Here is a 26,300-nt window from a genome sequence, read left to right as displayed (position 1 = left end):
TTCCGGAAGTTCATTCTGGGCCTGGGCAACAAAAAATTAGCTACCGGTTCTGCCGAAGTGATGCGAACCGGCCAAATCCCACCACTGTTTGTAAGCATAACATTACACAGCATACAGCAAGAGCCTTGGCACTTTAGCTTTAAAAGTTTTAAATGCTGTGGACACAAAATTGTTCTTTGTACAATTGATTGGGTAGTTCAAGAAAGAATTCCAGCAATGGAAGAAGCTAGCTAGCTTCAGATCACAGTTTTCCATTACTTGCCAATATATCACTTTGCACCACCTCTCTTCATAGTACACTAAGTCTCCTGGAGGTGCTTTTCACACCATTTTTATAGATCTAGAAGCAGTGTTTGATTCAATCCTTCATGAGAGGCTAAGGCAGCTTCCTCTATTGACTGCCACCTCCTGCAATTAATTATGAGGTTGCATTAAAGTGCCACAAGGCAGATCCAGTTCTTAAATAGTGGAGAGTTGACTGACCCTATTCTGAATCTTAGGTTTATTATTATAGTAACCATTCCCAAAACTCTACTTAAAGGTACCAGATGATACTTCTGCACTGCATAAAAAGATACACATTCCACCAGGATAAATATACATATTCAAATACCTACAGGAATATTTATAATAGATGATCTACATGCCTGGAAAAAATATATTCCCAGTGTTTAATAAATTCCCTTGGGAAAAGGTTGGTAACACTGTGAATCTCTAAAATGGTAAATAACATTATGGCACCTTTCTCTGAAAATAAATGCGTACACACACAAAGATAATACTACAACTTTGAAGACTGAAATACTGAAGTTCACTACTATGACAAATGACTAATATTTATTTTTTAAACTGTTCAATCTCAGCAGCTACCCACTTGTACAAAACACTGTGCTACTTACAAATATTAAGTCTAACGATAAAAACAATTTGAAGCAACAATAAAGATATTTTAATAATTTCAGAAAATAGCTACGTGATTATAAAGCACATTACAAAATAACAATTTATAAGTTAAATTTTTAAAAATAAAATATTGGTGGCATCCCCTTCATGGATTACTGCCTTGTCGTGGCGAAGGGGCTTGTGTAATTCAATGAAGCATTTTTATGTCTCTACTAAAATTTTATATGTCTGACAAATATGGTTGCTTTTTATCAGTCAATTATGTTACTTATGTTTTAATTGATTTATCTTTTTACTTATTTCATTGGTTGAGCCAAACTAACTCATTCATAAAATGCCAAGCAGCAATTTCACTTTTAATGTTCATATGAAAATTTTCACATAGGGTTACACATCGTTCCTTAAGTTCTCTTTTTTAATTATTATTACACAAAGTTCATCCTGAAGTCAGTTCTTAAAGAGGTTTACAAAACTATGAAATACTGCTCATTAAATAGATCGTCCTCTGAACCACAAATTATGTTACATACAAACCTATAAAAAAAGTACTTTAGTAAAACAAGTTGCCTTTTTTCTGAAACTAATACTTAATTGACACAACTTGTTTACATTTAGCAGGCATGCAAGAATAACTGAGTCATTAAAGGAAATTCAACTTGTCCTGTCTGTTTTGAAATGTTACTGGTTGGCAAAGTCTGTTTATTTTTCAGGATGGTCTTTGATTTATAAGATAAAAAGCTGAAGCTTGTAATGAAAATACTGGGAATTTATCGATGCTCCTTTTTATTGATCTTTTAACATATTAATTTACATTAATTCTTCCTTTCAGTGTTATTTTTGCAGCAGGGGTGTCAAACTCGCAATGTCACGTGACATGTCATGACATATCGCGAGTTTTTTTTCCATTGCCAGTAATGGGGTGGGCTTGGTTTCGCACTGATGCATCTGGCCTGCAGGCCGGCAGTTTGACACCCCTGTTTTACAGCATATCATTTATTTCTGTTTTGTGCCATGTCCCTCTGCAATTGAGCCATTTTTGTGGTTTTCATTATTGAACTTACTAGCTACCTTGAACTAATTCTAAGATCGGTTTATGTTCAAAGAAAAAAAAGATAATTCCTTTTGGCATTGCTTCCATAGTGCATCTTTGCACAAGAGAGAGACTAAGCACACTCAACTGGATGCCAAAGTTTGTTCAGTGGGGGAAAATACAAAAATAACACACTGAAAATTGGTAAAAAGCAGGAGGATGTAGACTGGAAATATGAACTCTCATGAAAACTTAGTATCCATTCATCTCATGATCCCGCAATAGAAGTCTGTATCTTCTCAGGAAAAAAAACACCTATTAAATTCAATAGGACTTATCCCAATTGGGAAAATGATTTCAGCTTTAAAGTCTTACCTCAATTTCAGTGCCCTTTCCTAGAAAATAAATTCTTTTGCAGAATGGGCAGTTGCAGTAAAACTTATTAATACAGTCGCAAGGTATTACAGCAGCAGCACAAGAGAATTTATGTGAAAGTATCTCCCAATGGGTTTTTTTTTTGTACTCTTTAAATGGTGGCTGAAATGCATGATTTTTTTTAAAAAAAAAGATCAAAAGAGAGCAACAGCAATAACCCCAAGGTATTCTTTTGTTTGTTTCTTTGTTTTGGTACGTAGGTTGATGACCAAATGAAGCTCCTTCAAAACTGCTGGAGTGAACTCTTAATTCTAGATCATATTTATCGGCAAGTGGTACATGGGAAGGAAGGCTCCATTCTTCTAGTCACTGGGCAACAAGTGAGTTTGCATAATAAAATTGTTGAGTTTTTTGTATTAACGACCTTGCAAATACTCAGATTTTAGATAGATCAGAAGCACTGCTGGGCCACACTGAAAACACTTTCCACTGAACTGAGATGTAGGTTCTAGCAGAATATTAGTAAAATGAAAAGGGTTCTCTGTGCCAGTCTCAATGACAAATTTTACACAATATATATATATATATACAGTGTGTGTGTGTGTGTGTGTGTGTGTGTGTGTGTGTGTGTGTGTGTGTATGCCTGGAAGAAACAACATCAAGATAAATGGTCATGTCCCTTTATTTCTACGAATTTATGTCAAGTAAAACATGGATCAGGCTAACCCTTTGCCTTTGTACATCTTTTGAAGGAAAAAAAAAGTTCAGCTGAATTTAAAGCAGATAATATGCTCCCCTGGGGAAACAACATTCAATGCAGACAAGGCTAGATTAGATCATTTGTGGTAATAAGTACTGAAGGAAAACCTTCAGAAAGTGTTTAACTTATATAACTTACAGCTTAGGAATCTTTATACTTTCTTCAAGATTCCTTCTTGTATCCCCGCTCTACAAATATAGAATTTTGAACGGAATACAGAGTTCCGTTCAAATACAAAAAATGTCTAAAGCATGAAGAGGGAGAAAACACACGCTGAAAATCAAACATGCAGCCCTGACACAAATCCTGCAATTAGAGATGAGACTGAGCAGAAGGTCTGGTGGTCAGAGTAAAGCTGTCAGCACCACGGACGGCTCTTCTCCACGGCTTTCGAAACACTGGATAAATCAGGAGAAGTTAACTGTACAGTATTTACCCATCTGTTCAGCATGCACAACCACATAGGTAAGATAAATCATAGAGCATTCACAGAATTTGTGTTTACTTAACTAATCGCTTTAAATGTGAGGTGCATGCAACCCATCCACATTATTTTACTCTATTGTACTATTATCTCAAGCATCGCAATTGAAGCATAGTCGGGTGCCCGAACAAAGTTAGGGCATTTGTGTTGTCAGAAATCGAGGACTTGTTTGAGTATGGGAGAGAAAGGCAGACCCAATTAGGGAATCAGAAACAGCTTTAAAAGTGAAAAATTCCCTATAGGATCTATTCCTTTAGGAAGTTCCCTAGCACTATTCTGAATAAAATGAACGCAGCCTGCTTCAGAGCACTATAGCTTGATAGGTTGTCACAAGAGAACATCCTTGTGTCGTGGCCATACTCGTTTGTAATTTTCAAGTAAAATAAATGAGAGTGACAAGGCAAATTAAATCAAAACCTTGCCCTTTGAACATTTATTACAGCTCTAATGGAAAAGAATGTACAGTGTCATGGGAAGGCAGAGTGCATTTTGTGCATTTTATTTCTGATTCAAAGTGAAACCAAATGATGGTCCACTGGCATTTAAGTAGCTGAAACCTAAACTGCCTCAATTTAAATACATATGAGGAAACAGTTGCTTGTTTTGACTGTCATCCACATTATTCAATTGCTCTCCAAAATTTACATAGAGAGTCTTAGCCCTAATTTAAACCATGTAAGCCATTCGTTTGCATTTATATGGATTGTTGTATGTGCTCTACATTAGGTAAAGGAGACATACATTATATATGAAGCAGGTGAGTTCAACCCTTTGATCGCAGCTTCATTAACTATGGCCATGGTCAAAATTAAGCTGTTTAAAAACTCATTGATGTCAATAAACAACATGCTTCAGTGCACACCTGAAAATGTGGACCCTTTTGTGGAGGGAGAAATTTAAGGGATAAGAGAGTCAGTAGGTCTAGCAGTTAAGGCACCAGGCTAGAAGCCAGGAGACTGTGAATTCTAGTCTCACCTTAGGGATGAGTCACTTGGGCCACTCGTTCTCTCTCTCTCTCTCTCTCCCATTGCTTTTTTACAGATTTACTCATAGTCATTCTGTTTGTCTGTTTCTGTAAGGAAACATCTCTGAAAGGATGACCCAATGGGGCTTGGGTGTCTAGTCAAAGTTCTAAAGTTCAAATACAATAAGAAATATTGATATAATGCAAATCTCAAACAAAGCTTAAAAATACCAGGTGGGAAAGAAAAGCAAGAGAGGTAGACATGAACACAAAATTTGCTTGGATTTTAAAAACCATGATTAGTAATATCAAAGAAATAATAAATTAAATTAAGCTTTTCTGTCTGTACACTCACTGGTGCTCATTAGAGCCTGGATTGAAGAGGAAAAAGGCCCAAAGCAATAGCCAAGTTTTGAATTATTTTATTCAATTAAGATTCTGCAGCAACTCTACCCAGTGACTTCTGCATCCTTTTTTGACTAGAGAAATAACTATTTTAAAAGTTTGTCCATAGAGAACCTCTTTGGTGTAGTGGTGAAGGTGCCAGCCTAGAAACCAGGAGACTGTGAATTCTAGTGCTGCCTTAGCCGTGAAAGCCAGCTGGATGACCTCAGCCTCTCTCTCTCTCTTAGTCTAACCCACTTAACAAAGTTGTTGTTGTGAGGAATATAGGATGAGGAAGGACTATTTGTTTGCTGCGTTGAGGTATTTATAAAAATAATAAGGACACGGAAAAAAATCTTTAAAAATGAAATGGGTCCTTAGATCCTTAAGGCAACATGTCACCCACTCCCAAAATGGGAAGTAATCTTTGGAGTTTTGGAGTGCAATGCCCAATGTTGCACACAAAGCAAGCTATGGTGCTGGCGGAAGCTGAACACCTCTTTCTTAGGAAAAAAATGTTTATTTGTTTGATTTCTATAGTCAACCATTTTAGCAAACAACCCTGGGCAGCTATAGAAATCAAATCAATCAATCAATAAATAAAGTTTTATAACTTTCCCAACCAGGTACTCTCTAGATATGATGCAATTATAATGCCTCAAATTCAGTTCTGCTTGGGAATTCTGGGTAATGTACTCCCAACCCAGCTGGAATCTATAAAACCAAAAATGACAGTCTCAGGAATTGTATCGAATAGAACAATTTTTCAAGAGCTATGAAGTTTTTTATTCAAATAAAATACATGGCCAGTTATTTCCACAAATCACTTTCAAAGCCATTAATAAAGGAGTACGGATTGCTAAAATGTCATACAGTAAAGCATTTAGTCACATTTAAATAATAGGCACAAGCACTGATTGTAAACTCAAGAGATCTTTAGAAATGTTTGTTTCTTTTATTCCTAGACCTAGACGGAGATACAGTCTCCAGTTAAATCAAAATCATGTCTAAATTGGACTAGCTTCACTTTTGGCCCTGCTTCGTCAAACTTATTTTCAACCCAACATCACATATGTTTCTGATGGCATTCATCACAGTAACCTTGAAGGCTGCGCAGATTTCATTTTCAATTTTAGTCATCCTATAATCTCTTTCATAAACTTAAAATTTAATTATAAATACGAATGGAAAGAAGGATGGGAATGGAAGAGGAAATAAGCAAATTTAATATACTAATTTTGACATTAAGAATTATGACCTTTCAGGTGTTCCTTGAAATCAAATTTTGCATCCCTTACCCCATCCCAATCTGACATTAAATTTGGGACACGCAACATTTATGCAGTGACGTGGATTTTCTATTTTATTTTATTTTTGGTGGGGGGAAGACTAAAAACACATTGGATTTGTGGTGGTGACACGGTGTGGTTTTCACCAGATGGGCAAGATCAAAATGATTAAAGTCCCACTTTTCATTTTCCTACTCATATTTCAGAGTTTTAATAAGAATATCCATTTTATTTGTTTAAAGAATTCTTTAAAAATACATTTTATTTTTTTCTTTAAAGATAGTTTTGGAAATGCTATCTTGAGAATCTTCCAGGGATTGAAGAACAGGAATGTGGGTCTACATATGGACCACTCTCCCTCATTACCACTGCTACAATAAACACTGCCATTTGCAGTTACCATTTCTGAAATTCAAAAAGAGGTTCTGTTCTTTGTAAAATACACATTACTCATTCATATTGGAGTGAGCTTTCAACTTTCATGATCCTTCAAAACTGTTCTCCAGATTGCAGAGTATAATGCCAGTACAGTTGTCAAAATGGCAATCTTCTATTAACATTTCGCTATTATCAGCTATGGCCATCCCACAAATGTTGAATCAGCAGATGCCACATTTACTACACAGTTGCTACTCTTATTACTCTGAGAGGGATCCCAGCTCAATTTATTTTGTTTTCATCCCTGTTATTTTTCTATCAAAATTCTATAATGTGCAGAAATCTGGGAATAAAGATCCTCGCTCTTTAAAAATGCCTAGCATTCCTCTAACATCACAATCAGATATTCCAATATAATTTGTGCACAGAAAACAAAAATCACATACATACAATCCTAACTTTGAAGAATACATTAAAAAACTTCGCCATGTTCCATCTTTTCTTTGCACCATCCTAGGTTGTTGGAAGTTCTACAGAATGCTCTACTGTGCATTAGACCAGATCTTAACTCTTAAATTTTATTCCTGAGCTAATCCACAAGCAAATGCATCCATGAATGGTCTCTTTAGTTCAGGGGTCTTCAAACGTGGCCCTTTTATGATTCGTGGACTTCAACTCCCAGAATTCCTCAGTCAGGCATGCTTGCTGAGGAATTCTGGGAGTTGAAGTCCACAAGTCAAAAGGGCCAAGTTTGAAGACCCCTGCTTTAGTTAAACTGGATGGTAAATTGGCCCACATGCCATTGTGAGTGTGTAAATGCTTTTTCTTCTTGCAAAGTGGTACCAGCTGACATTGTGCTGGTACAGCAGCCTCCAATATCCTTTGCCAGTGTCTTATGGCCATAAATCTCTTCAAACTATAGTGCATGTAGTATGCTTGACTTTCTGATTACCTTTAGTTAGATAGATATTGCACTTGTCCCATATTAAAGCTATACTTCACAGCATAACTTAGTTCAACCACTGTTACAACTGAAACTGGTAGTTTCAAGAATAAAGCTCCTCATTTATACCACCTCTGGCAGGGCCAGCCTTCAAACAAATGGTCACCAAGAGAGATAATTTCCTTCCTTTTGTTCCATAGCTTATTTCTTACTACCCTTGTTACCCCATGTTTCTAGGTGTGCAAGATTTATCTCTACCATATGATATGGTGTGCATGGATCTGATCACATGTGTGCCATTTTGGAATAGCCACCGATGCTCTAAATGTCCCCCAGAGGTAACATGCATCGCAACAAATGTTCACACAAGGCTGACCATATATTGCTGACAGCTTTTGAATGATGATGAACTGTTCACACTGTTTGTTTCAGCTGTCCAGCCCATAATCAAGCAGATAACACCAGCAGGCAAGCCCCCAAACCCAGTTTCACAGCACTGCTGTCTCTCAATCTAGCCCTAGCACCTGGCATGAACAATCATTGGCCTTCCTCACAATGGCAAGCTTTATTTTGTTTAGATATTAGAAATGAGTTGCAGAATGCAACCCACAGTACTTGGTGTCTGCATCTGAGGGATTTTTGCAATCAGTTTTCTTATGTGGCTGGTAAGATAAAGTTTGCTTGATGGGCCACAACTTTACCAAATTGACACCACAAACAAAACAGCTTTATGTAAAGAGTTGGGGTTAACTTTAATGACTCACCCATTTGATGAATGAGCCAGACTCATAGCTGCCCTTAGTCGTGGAAGTATACTAGATAACCTCAAATTAGTCACTTCTCCTCAACTCAGCTGTCCTTGTGCAGCTGAAATGAAAAAAGTTCTATGAGAAAAGGAGAGATTTAAAATTGTTAAATAAATCAAAATAGGAGCTATGGATATGTCCACCTAGTTACATATAAATAAAGGAAACTTACACACAGATTAGCAATTGTATACTAATCTCCATTTCATGAGATAGAATACAAGTGTATATAGTAGGGGCTAGGTTTCTTTTTTAATTTCTCTCTTGATGTAATCACAGTCCATAAACGTACTAGATGTTTTATATCACTTTGAAGAGTTATCAGTTTTACTATTTGCATATTAGAACTAATTAGCAACCTCTCTAACACCATCCGGAGGGAGAGGTCTGCGCAGAATTTAATTCATTATCTTCTGTTATTGGCACATCATGTTAAAATGACAGGCATCGTATATTGTACAAGTCATCAAAATTTTAATTAATTTAATGAAAGCTGATTTCATTCTGCCTGCTGTCTCTGTGTAGGATGTATCCCTGTATAGACTGAACTTTTTTTCACACACACCCCCAAAAAATGGTTTGAAAAGACTCTGCTTTGTTCCCCCAAAATGACTTGCTGGAAATATTTTTGTAAATTAAAATGTATTTTTTTTTAAATATATATATTTCTTGAAAAAAATATATGTTTGTATAGTTTAAAATAATCTGCATAATGTGTTCTTGAAATGCAGGTTTGACTTTATTGAATAATGAATTAATTTCATTGATCAATATAATCTTTTGGATTGAAATTATATGTCAAAAGGAGAAAGCCTCCAAGAATGCTGTACTCCAAACTGCTTTTGGGTAAAAGAAACAAAACAAAACAAAAACCTACACATCTTTAAAGTGAACAAAAAATACACTAAGTAATCAAGCACATGAAATTATTTATGAAATAAATATTCCATATTCCAAACCCTGGTATTGGTCAAAGTGTTAAGAAGCTGATTATTTTATAAATATGTAACCCTAAGAAACCAAATCACAGATAAAAATGGTGAAATAAGCACAGACACGGATGTGTCTCAAGGCACTTCTTATTTTTATTACTGGAAATATATGGAAAGCAATCTATAGGTAGGTTCAAAAAAATAATTAAATAAATTACTACTTTCTCATTAACTAAATGGATCATTAATTTTAACTTCCAATTCCCACTTCTGTTTATTCTAGGGAAATAATTTTCTAACAGCGTATCAGTATAATCATTATCATCCTTCAATTAAACGCTTACAATTAGAGGCCTGCTTCTTCGGCCCATAGAAACTTTATAAACCCTTGTTTTGTGATGGGATTTGGGAAGGGATAAGATAGCTGAACTTTGTAATTACCTGTTCCTCACCTATCTGGTATCATACTCCTTTGAAATTTTCTTAATACACCCTAACAACTGGGAGATACTATCATTTAAGATGAGTGCATCTTATGAGATAGTAAGATGAATGTAGTAAGATGAATACAGTTTTTCCAGCCAGTGGCAGTCCAGTTATATTGCACTGCAACTCCTATAAATCCCAACTATTTTTAGTGGTGCATTTCCACTCTGAGGTTGTCATTCCTCTTGGATCTCAAAGGGAAATATCTGAATTATCCTATAGCTTTTACAACCTTGTCTCGGGGGTCCCAGAACATCAATCCAAATCTCTTTTTTTTCTGTTAATGGCAATATAATAACATACAAATCATCTCATAGAGGTTGTTCTATAAGGAATTGTTCAGTGAACACTGTTAAGGATAAGTCTTAAATACCTGAGTAAAATTCCTCTCTAGATCAACATCAGGATTCAGCCTGCATTCCCCCCCCCCCCGATTTTCAATCATACATTCTGAGGTAAATATTAGCTCCAAAGGATTTGGTTTCTTTCATAGACAAATAGGCCATTGACTAGCTAGCAGAAATCATATTCTCTTTAACAGGAACACTCTCTCCTACCCCCACTCCAAGAGACATTAACCGGGGCTTTTCATGCACCGTTGAGTTTATATAAACTGATTGACACCTTTGGGGGGTCATCTTTCCACTGAGTCATAATTTTGCTCACTCGTGGAAAAAAATATTTTCTTGGCTCTCCGTAGTCTCTAGCTAAAGCTGAAAATTCAACTCATCATATTTACACAATAAAAAAAATCCATTCTGCCTTGTTTTTAATTGCAAATCTGACCCAGGGGACCAATTCTCCTGCTTAGGAGGCATCCCCGTGCCTTCTACTAGGGAACCAAGTGCAGTCAATTATGGTAATGAAATGTCAATAAATATAAAAATTTAATACAGTCGGCTTTGGCTGAGTGGCAGATGAAGACTTGCCTCCCAGACAAAATTGCTGGTTCGGCAAATATTAAATGCATCTCAAAGTGGAGTTAGTGCCTAAGAGTCCACTAGAAGCGGTAGGTAAGAGAATCTATCTGTTGGGGTTTCCCTTTACATTATCATTGGAAGAGTATAGCTCCAGTATTCATGAGTTTAATTGGAAAATCTTGATTTATTATTAGAAAGAGAAGACAATAGTTCTCTTAAAGCTGCCTGGATGATTTTGGCTAGTCACTCTCTCTTACCCCAACCCACTTCACAGGGTGGAAGGGAAAATAGAAGGAGGAAGGAGAATTAGACAAGTCTACCATCTTGACCCCAAGGTGGATATTTTGAAGACATTTTATTTCTCACCCAAGAAGCTTCTTCTGGGTGTAACAATATCATAGCTTATGCTGCAAGTCTTGATATTGTAGCTAGAACATTAGGAGCTGCTAGTTTGTTTGATCATAGAAGAAGCTTTCTTGGATGAGAAGAGAAAAATTTTCAGTGAAAAACAAAGAAAATCCAGTTGCCTCTTGAAAAAGCACCTTTGGGACAACCATGACCTGGATGACTGAGAATCTCCGTAGACATCTACCACCTTGAGTTATTTGTGAAAATAATAATAAAGATGGGATATAAATAAAGCAAGCAAGCAAGAGAGTACAATTGGGCACCTTATCAAGGGACAATCTCTTTCCAATATACAGTATTTTCCCAACAAATTGCAAAGAGGAAATTGGTAGCATATACGCCTGTCTTTGCAGCAGTCCTAGATTTGCTAGTTACAGCTGACAAACAGGGTATTAAATGACCATGGTATTTAGGGTCATTTATTTATGCTGGAAATGAACTTGTGAACCTTTATATATTCAAATCTGATTTCATCCATAGTTCATGAGCAAGAACAAGGGAGAAGAAAGGCACCTCAACATAAACTTAACTTAAAACATTGAGTTTGCTTTCATTCCCCACCTAAAGGTGATTATCTTGGTTTTCTAACTTGTGAAAAAAAGACCATACTTTCTATTGTCTTAAGATAAGACAGACAATCACATTGAAGCCAGGTAAATTTAAACAGTAGCTTTGAGAACTGTCATGAAGATAATTTAAACAGACCATCCAAATAAACAAATCTTCTGTTAATATACAATTACTTCTTATTTCTGAAAGTTGAACTCCAGCACATTTGTTACTCATTAAGTTGTAGAAGTTGACTTAAATAAGTCATTCTGCAATAAAATGTTGTAGTTCAAAATACTTCTGTTCACTACCTGGTCATTCAGCTATGCATTCCTCTTAAAAAAAACCTCAGTCCTATCTATCCCTACACCTCCCTGCTGATTTTAAAATTGCCAATTCCTTTATTGTTTTTTCCCCCACCTTTATTGATTTTTAATATTTAGTCTTGCTTTAGGATACTCTGTACCTTGTTCATACTTTGCTTTTGAGTTGGGATGATATAATCTGGCTACATAAATAATAGTATTCATATCACAGTTTTAAAAATAAATCCTAAATGGTGTACACAAACAAAACAATTCATGAACAGATAAAAAGTGCAGTTAAAAAAACACTGTATAACAGTCAAAGGCGTGTATATGTGTATGTTGTTGTTGTTAGTTGCGAAGTCGTGTCCGACCCATTGCGACCCTATGGACAACGTTCCTCCAGGCCTTCCTGTCCTCTACCATCTTCTGGAGTCCATTTAAGCTCATGCCTACTGCTTCAGTGACTCCATCCAGCCACCTCATTCTCTGTCGTCCCCTTCTTCTATTGCCCTCAATCTTTCCCAGCATTAGGCTCTTCTCCAGTGAGTCCTTCCTTCTCATTAGGTGGCCAAAGTATTTGAGTTTTAGCTTCAGGATCTGGCCTTCTAAAGAGCAGTTAGGGTTGATCTCCTCTAGGACTGACCGGTTTGATCGCCTTGCAGTCCAAGGGACTCGCAGGAGTCTTCTCCAGCACCAGAGTTCAAAGGCTTCAATTCTTTGGCGCTCAGCCTTTCTTATGGTCCAGTTTTCACTGCCATACATTGCAACTGGGAAGACCATAGCCTTGACTATACGCACTTTTGTTGACAGGGTGATGTCTCTGCTTTTTAGTGTGCTGTCTAGATTTGCCATGGCTTTCCTCCCAAGGAGCAAGCGTCTTTTAATTTCTTGGCTACAGTCCCCATCTGCAGTGATCTTGGAGCCCAGGAAAATAAAATCTGTCACTACCTCCATTTCTTCCCCATCTATTTGCCAGGAATTGAGAGGGCCAGATGCCATGATCTTGGTTTTCTTAATGTTTAGTTTCAACCCAAGTTTTGCACTCTCCTTCTTCACTCGCAACAAGAGGCTCTTTAGTTCCTCTTCACTTTCTGCCATGTGTATACAGTATGCTTATCTAGAAAGGTCAAGATTTAATTTCAGTCTGCCTCTTGAGAACTGAAAGAGTAGATAACATAGGATGAGATACATGTTTAATTGTTCTTATCCTCACAAAAACCTCACAAAAACAAGGCAGATGTTATCTAGATAATATGATCTTTTTTCTGTGAACTGACAATTAAATCCCATTACATTTTGGGAAGACAACTGGATGGATGGATGAATGAACAGAGAGAGAGAGAGAGAGAGAGAGAGAGAGAGAGAGAGAGAAAGCTCTCTATATATTGCTGCCTAAATTAGATAAAATATCATAAACAAAGTACTGAATGTGTGATAATGATTCTCATCAAAATTGAAAGGTGTGGTGCAGAATTCTTCAGACGAGGAACAGATCAGAACTGAAAACTATTTGCAGATGTATATTTTTATCCTCGTCCTCCTTGTGTCTCAGCACTTCACTGGTAAAAGGAATCCATTTACAAATGTATGAAGTAAAAAACAATGTACCTGGTTAACTATAGCCAATAAAATTCTGATGCCCTTTTACAGGTGGATTATTCCGTAATCGCATCTCAAGCAGGTGCCACCCTCAACAGTCTCATGAGCCATGCACAGGAGCTGGTAGCTAAACTACGATCTCTACAGTTTGACCTACGAGAATTTGTATGTCTCAAATTTTTGGTGCTATTCAGTTTAGGTATGTACCCTTATTATTTGATTTTTATTTAAATGAAAATAGATTGACTTTATTTTGCTATTTAATCCTTTCCCAACTGTGTACACGGTTCTTTTTATTATTTACAGCTCAGCAAAATATTAGAAACCAATTTTATAAAAGAGCTCAAAACTCTGTCTTTCTTCTTCTCTTTCTCTCCCTTTCCCATTCTCCCCCTCTCACTCTTCCCATCAGCAAGATTACTCTCTGAAAATTGAACAGAATAGGATCATGTCTTTTTCCCTTGGACATATATTAGCTCTCAGTGGCAGCATGAGTCAATATATTATGAAGTTTTCCATTATGCAACAGAATGAGATGAGAATAGAATCTCTAAAGAGAGTTCTGGTTCATTCCTTTGTTGATGTTCTATTTCACAGGATTATATAGGAGAGGATGAAATATGCCATTCAACACTCATCCACAGATGAGGCACACTCAAAGCTCATCTACAGATATTTCTAACTGTACTTGAAAATACCTAATGTTAAAATGTTTTTAAGGACATGGTCTTAAAATGACTTGGCTTTCATCTCATTCTTAGTCCATAGCTGAGATCTGATAGTGATCTTTTTCTCACAACCACAGATTTATTTTATGCATGACAATTGTGTTAATAGTGCAGCAGGGACTGGAGTCTGCCCAGCAACTATTGGTTATGTCTGACTACATAACGCTCCTCTCTAACTACTGGTGGCTTCCTTCCATGACTATTTTAGCTTGAGTATCATAAAATATCAGGAACAGGCATGTAATGCATAGTATGCCAATTTCTTTTCTTTTTTAAAAAAATCTTCTTCTATTTCATAGAAACCGTGCTCAGTGCTTGATTGATTTTCCCCAGAAAGTGAAAAATGGACAAAATTGGGTATTGAGCACAGAAAATTTGGTATATACATACTGTCACAATCATGTTTTCAAAATTGATAGCAAGTCAACCTTTCAAGATGTTCTAATATTCCAAATATGCACAGGCTTTCCATTTGTTATGTACAGAACCCAATTGATCTTTCTCTGTAATACTTTAAAGTCCAGATAATATCACAAATCTTCACTGAAAATAATTTTTCCAAAAATGTGTAAACATCCCACACATATAGCATACATTTCTTTTTATATATATATAAATATTTTATTAATTTTCTAGTTTTACATTCATCAGTACTTAACAAACAGCGTGTTCTCTGGGTCAATTAGTAAATCAGTGGTATATATTAACTTCCTCAATCTAGATCAGGCATGTCAAACTCGCGATGTCACGTGACGTCACGCAACATATTGCAACTTTTTCCCCATTGCTGGCAATGAGGAGGGCGCAGTTTTGTCGTGATGCATCCGGTACGCGGGGCAGCAGTTTAACATGCCTGATCTAGATCCAATACTACACCATCCAGTGCTTCCTCTTTCTCCCAGTGGTATAAACTAGGCAAATACAATTCTTATTGCTGTTAATACATATACAATTGAATATCAACTTCTCTATCACATTTTTCTAATATTACACATAATATCAATAGTGTCAGTTTAAAATATCTTTTCTAACCAAAACATATCTCAATTGCATTTGCACTTAAAATCCATTTGTTCAATCAATATCCTGTTTTTCTCGCTTTTTAAAAATTTTTTGATTTCCCATCAATGTTCAAAGTGTCTCTATCACTTATAGTTTTCTCATAATAAATTATATTTGGGTAACCAAAAGCTTCCCTTGGTCAGACCCTTTTAGCATTTTCATATTTCCCTTCTCATACCAAAATATAGTATTCTAGTTTAAGATCCTATCTTTCTATTTATAATAATATTTTTATTCCCAACAATTATCTATTCACTTAGCCATGTTCAAACATCTATTTAATAGTATAATATCCAATCTAATGGGTCAAAATCTCTATTTTCTTCAGTCTAGCTTTCTTCCTTTGCCAACTAACTTTCCAAGTCAATGCATTTGAATCATCAAGTAGTTCTTCCTCTATTTTTGTGTATATTGTTTGATTAAAGTATTTTTGGAAGAACGCTCAGCCCATTTATATCCCTCCTTCTCCAATTTTCCACCATTCTCCTAACAGCTTTATCTTCCGTTCGATCAGCTCTTCTTCCTTATCCTCAAATGTGTTCTGAGATCTTGATAAGATATCTTTTCCATTTTTAGTATTATCACTACGTCTTCTAATTCTTCATTTGTCTGAGTCTGTCTGTTGATTCCTTCCTTTAAGTCCTCCATCTTTGGATCTGCTTCCTCTAATTTTCCTTCTATTTTCTGGGTTACTAGTTCCTTCTTTGTAGTCATTTTCTGAATTTGTAGGTTTAGATTAGAAAATTGTTCTTTTATCTACTTTGCATTGTTTTTAGTCTCATCATGAGCTAAGGCAATTGTCTCTTGTATTGATTTCAACATAGAATTTCCTTCTGAGATTCATCAACATTTTCTTGTTGGTATGTCAAGTTGGGGGCTTTGAAGACAGGTGTCAGGGGTGGTTTTTTACCATTTCAGGCTAAGTATGGAACATCTGTTTTGTTTTTGTATGTGGTCTTTATAGTCCAATCTATTTAGGGATTTAAAAAGTTTCAGTCAATTGTCATTTGAACTCCAAATTATCCAGCCAGATCAGCAGTCCATCCTTAAGTCTCCCCTAAACAAATATAAGCAAAATTCAAGTTTTTCTGTCCAATGAAAAACATATCCTTTCTGCCCAGAGAGAAAAAAGCAATTAAAAGTTGTTCATCAATCAAAGGTTTATAATCCAAAGTATTCCATCATCTCAATCAGTAATGCATGTTTCTTCTACAGGGAAATAGCTCCATGACACAGCTCTAAAGATCAGTTAGTATTTGTATTCAAAATCCAGGCAGGTCAGTTTTATAATAGTGTATCATCTCTGCCACATAGATAAGCAGCCCAAGAGTTGTTGTTGTTGTTTTTTACTTTTCCCAGCTGCAGTCTTCAAAAGTAAAAGTTTCCAAGGACAACAAAAATCTTATCTGAGTCTGGGCTTCAAGCCAAGTTTCCTTTAAGGATAATAAATTGTAGTGCTGTGGTTCACCACTAGATGCCATTGACACCATCTTCCAGCTTTTTAAATCCAAACTTATATTGCAAGCTTTTCAAGTCTCTTTTCTAAAAAAAAGTCTCAAAAGCACTTTTAGTCCCACAGTTTCAAAGCTATATATTTGTACTGTTTCCAAATTAATCTTGTAATTTTCTCTGTTTTCCCCAAGCAATTAGTTCACCGCTTTTCTTTTCCTGAGGGAATGGGGTGGAAATTCCCCTTCCCTCTCTTGTCAGGGAGGATTCTTTGCTTTGGGAATTTTTTTCCAGGAAAAAGTCTTAAAGTCATAAAGAGAGGATAAAGTTCCATCCACATTGCTGAAAAGTTGCTCATTAGTACTTATTTTCTTCAGTTGTCAGAGCTTATGACTGGCCACACAAATGTAGCTAGTCTTTCCCCCGCCAGATCAAATGGAAGGGCTGCCACCCCTCTGCGATCAACAAGGGTCCTCTCCTTCTTTGTCACCTCTCCAGGGTCTTTCGATCCTTTTTAGGGTCCCCAGCGGGGCGAAATCGAACGTGGAAGATGGAGCCCCATCTTCCTGCATCCATCATGCTGCGACACCTAACCAAAAGCTCCATATGCCAACTTTTTATATTTATAGACAAATCATTGCCCATTCCCATTCCATTGGTATACCAATGGAATAAATCTGAAGTGCCAGAACCCTCCCACAAGCTCATCCCAACAGTCTCCCTAAAGGTGTTTTCAAAAAGAGCAATGGAAGCAGCAAATGAGAGGGAAAACAAGAAAGTGAGCAATAGAGAAGCAAGACAGTACAGCAAAGGACAGAAATAAGAGAAAGGTGGACAAAAGAGAGGAGCAAGAAATATAGAGCAGCAAATTGATAATAGAAGAGAGAGGCATGACAATAAAAGAACATGAAGGACATATGAGCTGAAGCAAGAGAGATAATCCACAAATTATCCACAGGGTTGGTCAGGTGCGCTACCTTGAGTGCAGGTTCCCAATAAAGTAAGAGAAGCAGGAAACCTCCAGTCATCCTTGAGTTCTGACAGGCAGTTAAAACCAATGGTCCAAAGTTCCACCTTGCCTTATAGGGTTGGAATTATGGAAGCACGGAACATCTTGCCCATGGAGGTAAAGTGGGGCCCCACTCTCTGAGCAATGCCAACTGGCATGGTGGCCTGAGTGACATGCAACCTTGGGGATGGTCCCTTTTTACTTTTCAATTGTTCTTTTTCATTCTGTTTTTAACTTTGTTTATAAGTATGGCTTTTCTATGATGTTATTGTTTTATTTGTAAACCACCAGAGTCATGCAAATGGGATGGCAATATAGAAATTAGATAGATAGATAGGTAGATAGATAGATAGATAGATAGATAGATAGATAGATAGATAGATAGATAGATAGATAAATAGATAATAGATAGATAGATAGATAGATAGATAGATAGATAGATAGATAGATAGATAGATAGATAGATAGATAGATACTAAGAACAAATGAATGGTATTCTTCTCACCAGCAAGAGATCCATCAATCACGTTCCTTAATTTGTTTCCCATAAAAGCTGCCAGTACAGTGTCACTAACTGATTTTGTTACCAATGCAAAACTGAGTTTAGCTGCTGGGACAGACAAAATTATGCTGGCATATTTTGTGTCACCTCATGAACTGCAGGAAAACAGGTTAAACAGATATTTGGGCATACTCTCAGTCTGAAGAATTGCAGTCTTGTTCTGTTAGTCCTCCCCATTCAGCTTCCGTATATAGAATAGACGTAAGATTTCTCTGTATGCAACATGGGAGCACAGTGGAAAGAAAGCTACACATATTTTCTTTTCAGTATTTAGAGTCTGAAGACGTTGCCTTTGTGTCTTAGATATTTTACGTATTACATACAATTTTGTTTTATAATTTTGCTTTTTATTCTTTCTCTTGGCAAAACGACAGTTTGTTGATATATTTGAAAGCAAGGTAGGATTTAAACAGTTTTTAAAGTAAAAGAAATTCCTAAATTAATGTATTTTTAAAGGTATTGATTGATTATATACACCATTTGATTGATTCTTTGTTTAGCACTTGATGATACATAATTAGTATCCATTTTGATGGGTTCTTCCAAAAGAGAGGAAAACCCATGTCAAATGTTGGATGAACATCCGATAGGTATTCTTACAAAACGCCTATATTTGCAAGGTTCTGATGTTCCTTTCTAACCAGCATGCTTCCACTTCATTTTCCCAAAAGCATAGATACGTTCCTGGAAGTTCAGACAATGCCTGAGGCTGCTGCTCTGTTTTGCAATGTGTGAAGTTCTTCTTTTTTTTTTTAAAGCAATGGCACTGTGGCATACAAAACTGCCATGTTCAAGATTCAAGTTTTATATGTTATATAGGTTTATAGGTTATACACAAAATAAGTTGAAAGTTGAGTATGAGCTTATTTATTTATTTGTTTGCTTGCTTGTTTGTTTTGTGCACTAGTATGACAAACAAGGCAACTAAGTTTTATTTGCTGCTGGTCAGGAGGTCTTCCACAGCAAAGCTCTCTCTTTGTGGGTGCTTCTCTGCCTGCCAAGATCCATAGGGTCTTGGAATTCTGTGATCTTCCCCACAGTGATCTTCATAAAACTGCACTAATTAAAATATATATCCACCTTAGTCTACTCTCTACTGCAGCTAACAAAGCTAATATAGCTAGCTAGCTAGCTAGCTACATATATAGATTTTATATAACACATTTTAATTTTAACTAGTTTGGTGGCTAAGAAAGGGCTTGGTTGGGTTAGGAATTATTCCCTAAAATGTATGCAAGAAGCAGAATTAAATGGCATATACTATTCTAAATGCCATATGGTTGCAAGTTGCTATTGTACACATATTAAATACAAAATAAAATAAAATAAAATAAAATAAAATAAAATAAAATAAAATAAAATAAAATAAAATAAAAAAATTAAAATAAAATAAAATAAATAAATAAAATAAAATAAAATAAAATAAAATAAAATAAAATAAAATAAAATAAAATAAAATAAAATAATAAAATAAAATAAAATAAAATAAAATAAAATAAAATAAAATAAAATAAAATAAATAAAATAAAATAAAATAAAATAAAATGCAAAAATAACTTTCTAGCCATGGAAGGCAACTGATGCCAATGATCTATGCAATGCACTTTGTCCTGCTTTAAAAAGTCTGGCCTCAGACTTTTACTTTTTACTTTTTAATTTTTAATCCCGCCTGAAATACAATGACAAAACTGCAAAAACTCTGGCTTACACTTAATTTAATTTAATTTAATTTAATAACATTTATATACCGCCCTTCTCCCTGAGGACTCAGGGCGGTTCACAGGGCAGAATAAAATAGCTTCAGACTTTCCTTTTACAACTCATTTTTCCTTGTGGCAAGCATGACCGAATACATTGTCTGTGTTCATATTATAAACCATGGTAGGCAGATTCAGCTGAGATGTTGCTAAACTTACAACTCCCTGCATCCCTCACCATGACCCTTTATGGCTGGGACTGCTGGAAATAAAGTTCAGCAACTTCTGAAAAGTCTTGCCTGCCTCTGATTTAGCCAACCCATCTGAAAGTACATGCAATGCTACACTCATAGAAGCATGCTGATGTGTCTATAATCAGTGCTGATTTTTTATTTATTTTTATTTGTACCCTACCTTTATTATTTTAAAAAATAACTCAAGGCGGTAAATGTATCCAACACAACTTCTTCCTCCTATTTTCCCCACAACAACAACCCTATGAGGTGGGTTGGGCTGAGAGAGAGTGACCATCCCAAAGTCACCCAGCTGGTTTTCATGGCTAACACAGAACTTGAACTCATGATCTTCTTATTTCTAGACTGGCACCTTAACCACTGGGCTAAACTGGCTATTTAGAGGAGAGCAAGACCATTGCTAGGTATAAAGGAGTCTTCACATTTAATCAGTGGATAAACACAGTGGTTCTATCCTTTGAGTCAATTAACTACTGTGACTGCAAATGCTGGAAGGTAGTGGCAAGTAATCGGATACAAGCAGTGGTGGGATTCAGCCGGTTCACATCACTTCGGCAGAACCGGTAGCTAATTTTTTGTTGCCCAGGCCCAGAATGGACTTCCGGAAGCAGCATCCACACTGAGAACCCGTTGTTCACATATTTGAATCCCACCATTGGATGCAAGGCCGATCTTGCTAGAATTGTCCCCACTGCTTTCTGCTGGTTTTTCACCTCTCTAAGAATGGAATTAATTTTTCCATTTCAAAGGCAGTGTAATTTCAGTCCAGAGAATTTAGGAATCCTGGAAAATCTGTTGGGTATCTTAATGTTGCATCTATATTGTTAAATATAATACCATATAGATTTGGTATTTAAAAATCTGTTTTGTTAATTATATGCATCAACTTCGTACAATCACAAATCTTTAAAAAAATAGAACAAAGTTAAACATCAGCTAATCTTAAAACTCAGAAATGCTGACTCTTTCCAGATGTTGATGACTGGGGAATAAAAACAGTACTGTTATAGAGGAATTATTATTTTCTTATAAATTAACTAGCTGGATAGCACAACACCACTTGCCATAGTTTTGCATGTAAGATATTTTCACACATGTTAGGCAATGCAGCAGAAATGTCTCAGGAGTTATGTAGCTTGCTCTGTGATGAAATATTTAAAGCAAGTCTTCATACTTCAGTGATATTCTAAACAGCTGAACATCTGAATTATATCTGAAAAATGCTCACATTTATTTTAAGTAATTATTATGTGTTGTCATTTTCATCGGCCACTTCAGGTACGTTCATTCATTTAGAATGAATGTTATTATTCATTGCTCTTATTTTTTTAAACTACCTGGCTTCGTGTTAATTGAGGAACAAAATGTGAATTATAAATACAACTTTGTTCTCTTAGATGTTTATTTTTCTAAAATATAATGTTTTATAAAAGTTAAGCAAAATGAACTGAAAACAATATAAAAGAAACAAAGGGGGATAAAACAATAACAATACAAATGTTAAAAATATACTCATAGATAAGACAAGAATTTTACATGCCAAAATACACCCCTCAAAGCAAGTTTGTCTTATCCACAAATGGGAGTATATGGGGTAAAACTTTTTTAAAGTACCTGTATATCCCCTATATACTTGAGGACAGGGCTTTTTTTGTCATAGAACGCTCAGAACGGAGTTCCAGCACCTTTTTTGGATGGAACCTTGTAGGGTAGGCAAGGCGGGTTGCATGACATGTGTGAGTTCCGGCACCTTTTTCTTTTACAAAAAAAGCACTGCTTGAGGATAATCCCATCTGTGGATAAAAGCAGGCTCTCACATTTTCAACCAAAATATGATGAGAAATATGGATAAGCTAATTGTGAAAAAAAATTTAAAAATGAGGGTCAGCTTATCCACAGATGGATTTATATGCAAATATATATGATATAACTACAGTATTACCTACATCTTGATAGGCACAGAAGGGAAATTCCCTCTCAGGAATGTATCTACCTTGAGTGTGGCATCAGCCATGACCAGGGGCAAGCAACCTGAAACAGTGAAAGAGCCACTTGGAATCGGTTCCCTCACAAAAGGAAAAACTGGGAGCCGCAAAAAATGTGTGCGCATGTGCATACATGTGCGCATGCGCAGAACAGGGTTTGACTAAAGAGTGGAGCCAAGGCGAGATATGCACCTACCCTGCATATTTGAATTGATTGGTTGAACTTTTTTAGTCCCACTTTTTTTTGGGGGACTGCACATGGCAGAGGACTGGGAGCTGCAGGAGATGGCTGAAAGAGCCGCATGCGGCCCCGGAGCCGCGGGTTGCAGACCTGTGGCCATGACTCTAGAGCAGGAGTGCAGGAGTTGGTCTTGCTATCCTAGAAATGCCTTCCACTTTCAGAGGCCTATTCCACTATCTGATATGACATCCTGTTTGGGAAGTTGGGCTGTAGGGAACAAATAGGGAACAAATGCACAGTCTGAGATGTGTTATCTGAGAAGAATTTGAACCTGTTGATCCCAAGGAAGGGGAAGTGTGCTTGAGGCTGTAAGCACAGCCACCTCTTCATTAGATCCATGTTCCCACCTGGCTCCGTCCTTGTGTGATGGGTGGGTCTTGTTGTCTTAAGGAAATGTTGATTTGCCACTTTCTCAAAAATTCATCATTGGATCCCCAGCATTGGAAAATTCCTGGCCCATCTCCAACTTTCCTTTTCTGTGGATATTTGTTGAGAAGATGGTTTGGTTATAGAGCAAATGAACTAGCTTGATCCTTTCCATTGGATTTCAGGCATGGGCAATTATTGTTCTGAGATTGTATTAATCGTGCTTGTGGATGTCAGATTGGGACAAGAACGATTCATCCTTCCTGGCTCTCCTTGATAGCTTGGTGCCCTTCAATAACACTTATGTAATGTTATTAATCTAAAATGGCTCCAGGGCAGATAGGGGCAGGCTTGTAGTGGTTCTCCTCCTTCCTTCAGGGCTGGTTCCATTTGGTGTTCATGGGGGAGAGGACTTGCCCTCGACCTTGCTGGCTCGAGGCTGGCTCAGGGTTCAATTTTCTCTATAATATTACTATGAGGTGGCCATTGGGTAAGGTCATATATCAGCATAGCTTTTCCCCCAAGACAGGACAGGAGATTTGATGAACTCATCATTGATTATTCTTGATTACCTAAACCATCTATGGTACAATATGTTTTATTATATTTTATGGATATTTTATTGCTATTTGATTTTAATTATTCAGTTATGTCACATGTCAAGCAGACAGCTATATAAATTGGATAAACAAAAAAACCCTAAATCCTGTAAAGTTATTAATAATATCCAACTGCTCTATTTTGAAAAAAATGCTCCAGAATGATATTTTAGCTTGCTGACTGGATGTGAAACATGAGGAAACCAAATAAATTTCTCTCAGATAGCAATTGCCGAGATTCCATATCATGGCTGAAATATCACATGGCAAGAATATACGCATCGAGCAGTTATCTACAATTGATAGCTGAGAAGTGGCATCCCCTAATCCCATGGTGGCAAACCTATGGCACGTGTGCCACAGGTGGCACGCAGAGCCCTCTCTGTGGGCACGCGCACCATCGCCGCAGTCCTAGGCCTTCAGCTGGGTTTTATAAAACCTTTTCACTGTAGGCCTCCGCCGCCGTGTGCCCCCCAAAGAAGGTTCAATCAATCAATTTCAACTTCTCACGGGGAAAAAAAATCTTGCAAAGTTGGAATTGATTGATTGAACTTTTTAGTCCCACCCAGTCTGCCATTACCACCGCAGCCACGCCCACCCAATGGGCCACACCCACCCAATGGGCCATGCCCACATGGCACCCGACGATACTTAAGTGGGTTTTGGGTTGCAGTTTGGGCACTCGGTCTCTAAAAGTTTCGCCATCATAGCTGGCCTAATCTAATCCAGAACATTTATGACAGCAGTGCACATCCAAAGGGCCTGTGCTACATATAGCCTGCTGGGAAGGCAGAAAGGGTAGATGGTCCTTGATTTACAACCATTCATTTAGCAACTGTTTGAAATCACAGAAGCATTCAAAAAATGATTTATGACCAGTCCTTGCACTTACAACCATCATGTCCCCACAAACATGAGATCAATATTCAGACACTTGGCAACAGTCCCAAGGTCATGTGATCACCATTTATGGCCTTTCCAGCTGGTACCTGACAAGCAAAGTTAGTGGAGGGGGAGTTGTATTCACTTAATGACTTCATGATTTATTTAACAATCGCAGTGATTTGTTTAATAGCCAAAGCCAGAAAACTCATAAAATTGGGCAGAACTCACTTAAGAACCACCTTGCTTAGCAACATGAATTCAGTTCCCCACCCATTGTGGTCATAAGTTGGGGATTATCTGTATTAAATATCTGGAGAACAATCATATGACTTAGCCTAATTTAATTTAATTGCATTTTTTCCCTTGGCAAACATAAAATTTCAGCTCAAAATTAAGTATTCTTGTGGGGAACAGAGTAAATCAGACCTCACGCAAGTAAAGCGTAGCTCCTTCCTGCTCTTCATTAAAGCAGCTGCATGTTTTTCCTTAGGGATCCACAAAGCCCACAAAACGTTGAAGGTGCTTTAAAAAGCAGCATTAACTTCAAAGAGTAGCTTTTTTCCCCCCAGACTTGCACAAAAGCCTGAAAACATTGTGTGCGGTGCTCAAACTCCAACTAAATCATTTCAAAAGCATAGACACCCCTAGGGAATAAATCTGGGAGACACAGTCATTCAGCCACTGCAAACCTCTATAGGTAGTCCTTGACTTACGACCCCCAAATTTCTCTTGTTAAGTGAGACATTTGTTAGGTGAATTTTGCTCCATTTTATAACCTTAAATGAGTCATTGCAGTTGTTAAGTTAGTTAAACGGTTGTGAAGTGAATCTGGCTTCCCCATTGAATTTGCTTGTCAGATGGTCGCAAAAGGGGATCGCAGAATCCCGGGACACTGGAACCGACATAGAGATGAGTCAGTTGCAGCTGTTATGGTCATAAGTATGAAAAACTCTCACTAAATGAACAAGCCGAGAACCACTTGTAATGTGTTCTTTTAAGCAGTTAAGAAAAAATAAAAACATTTTTCCTTTGCACTGTTCTTGCTTAGGCATGCCTGACCTTTTCTCTTATTAGCTTGTCCTCTTTCCGGCAGCCACAGCCATGTCCACAGGAATCCAGTCCTTATTTTCTTTTCCCCCAAATTTTCCATTTGTCCTTCTAGCTTTCCTTACTTGAAGTCAGCCTGGATGATTTGTCAGAGGCTGCATTGGAACAGCTTGTAAAGTGAAATGCCAATACAAGGAAAGTTAGACATTTTTTGACCCATGTCCGGTCACTTAATGCTAGGATAGGTAACGGAGTGATGTGTACTGTTTTCTTATCACTGTCAAGACTACAGATAAATGTACTTCATTTAAGAAATGAAGGCTTTATCAATGAGCAAATAATTGCAGAGCAACTATTGATCCATGTCTCACTTAACAAGAGACAACTGGAACTTGTACAGATGATAAACATTTAATCATTATGTATGGTAAACAACAGGCTCTTACTGAACACAGAAAATGTCTCAGTGTTCATATAGCAAAATTTGTTGGTTGTTTGCGCAAACAAATTTAAACCACCATCACCTACACTGTTTGAATACTGTGAATACAGAATTATATCACTTGTTAAATTACACAGTCGAACCAAAGTAGAATGAGATTTTTTTCATCTTTTTTCTCTACTTGTCTAAAAAGATGTTGTAATTCTTCTGTGTGACTTCATTTTTGAAAGCTTTGCTCATGTTGTTTTTATTCTGAATAGTTTATCCCCTTTTCTGTTTATTCCCATTCCATAATTAGAAAATCTTCTGTCTCTGACTTTAATGATTTCTTCTCAAAACACATTGATTTTTCTGCTATTATATGATAGTGGGGCTAATCTGGTAAGCTTAATTTTTATTTTGTGGTGGGAAATGGTTCACATAATTATTTACCATAAAGTATTTAAAAGTTATTTT

At 36.8% G+C, this 26,300-nt stretch overlaps 1 protein-coding gene across 2 annotated transcripts in view; it reads left to right on the top strand.

Moving 5' to 3' along the window:
* NR5A2 (nuclear receptor subfamily 5 group A member 2) overlaps nucleotides 1-26,300 on the top strand; it is a gene marked incomplete at its 5' end in the record, with an annotated part of 120,338 nt that overhangs the window by 75,236 nt on the left and 18,802 nt on the right. For both annotated transcript variants that reach the window (XM_081322763.1, XM_081322762.1), the window contains 2 exons: nucleotides 2,569-2,688; nucleotides 13,570-13,717. In XM_081322763.1, coding sequence (XP_081178889.1) covers nucleotides 2,569-2,688; nucleotides 13,570-13,717 — 268 coding nt within the window. The remainder of the gene's footprint in view (nucleotides 1-2,568; nucleotides 2,689-13,569; nucleotides 13,718-26,300) is intronic.

The sequence above is a fragment of the Vipera berus genome, assembly GCF_964194415.1.
Source record: "Vipera berus genome assembly, chromosome: 3".
Taxonomy (NCBI): Eukaryota; Metazoa; Chordata; class Lepidosauria; order Squamata; family Viperidae; genus Vipera; species Vipera berus.
Note: the sequence above shows the minus strand (reverse complement) of the source record. Positions and strands in the feature narration are given on the sequence as shown.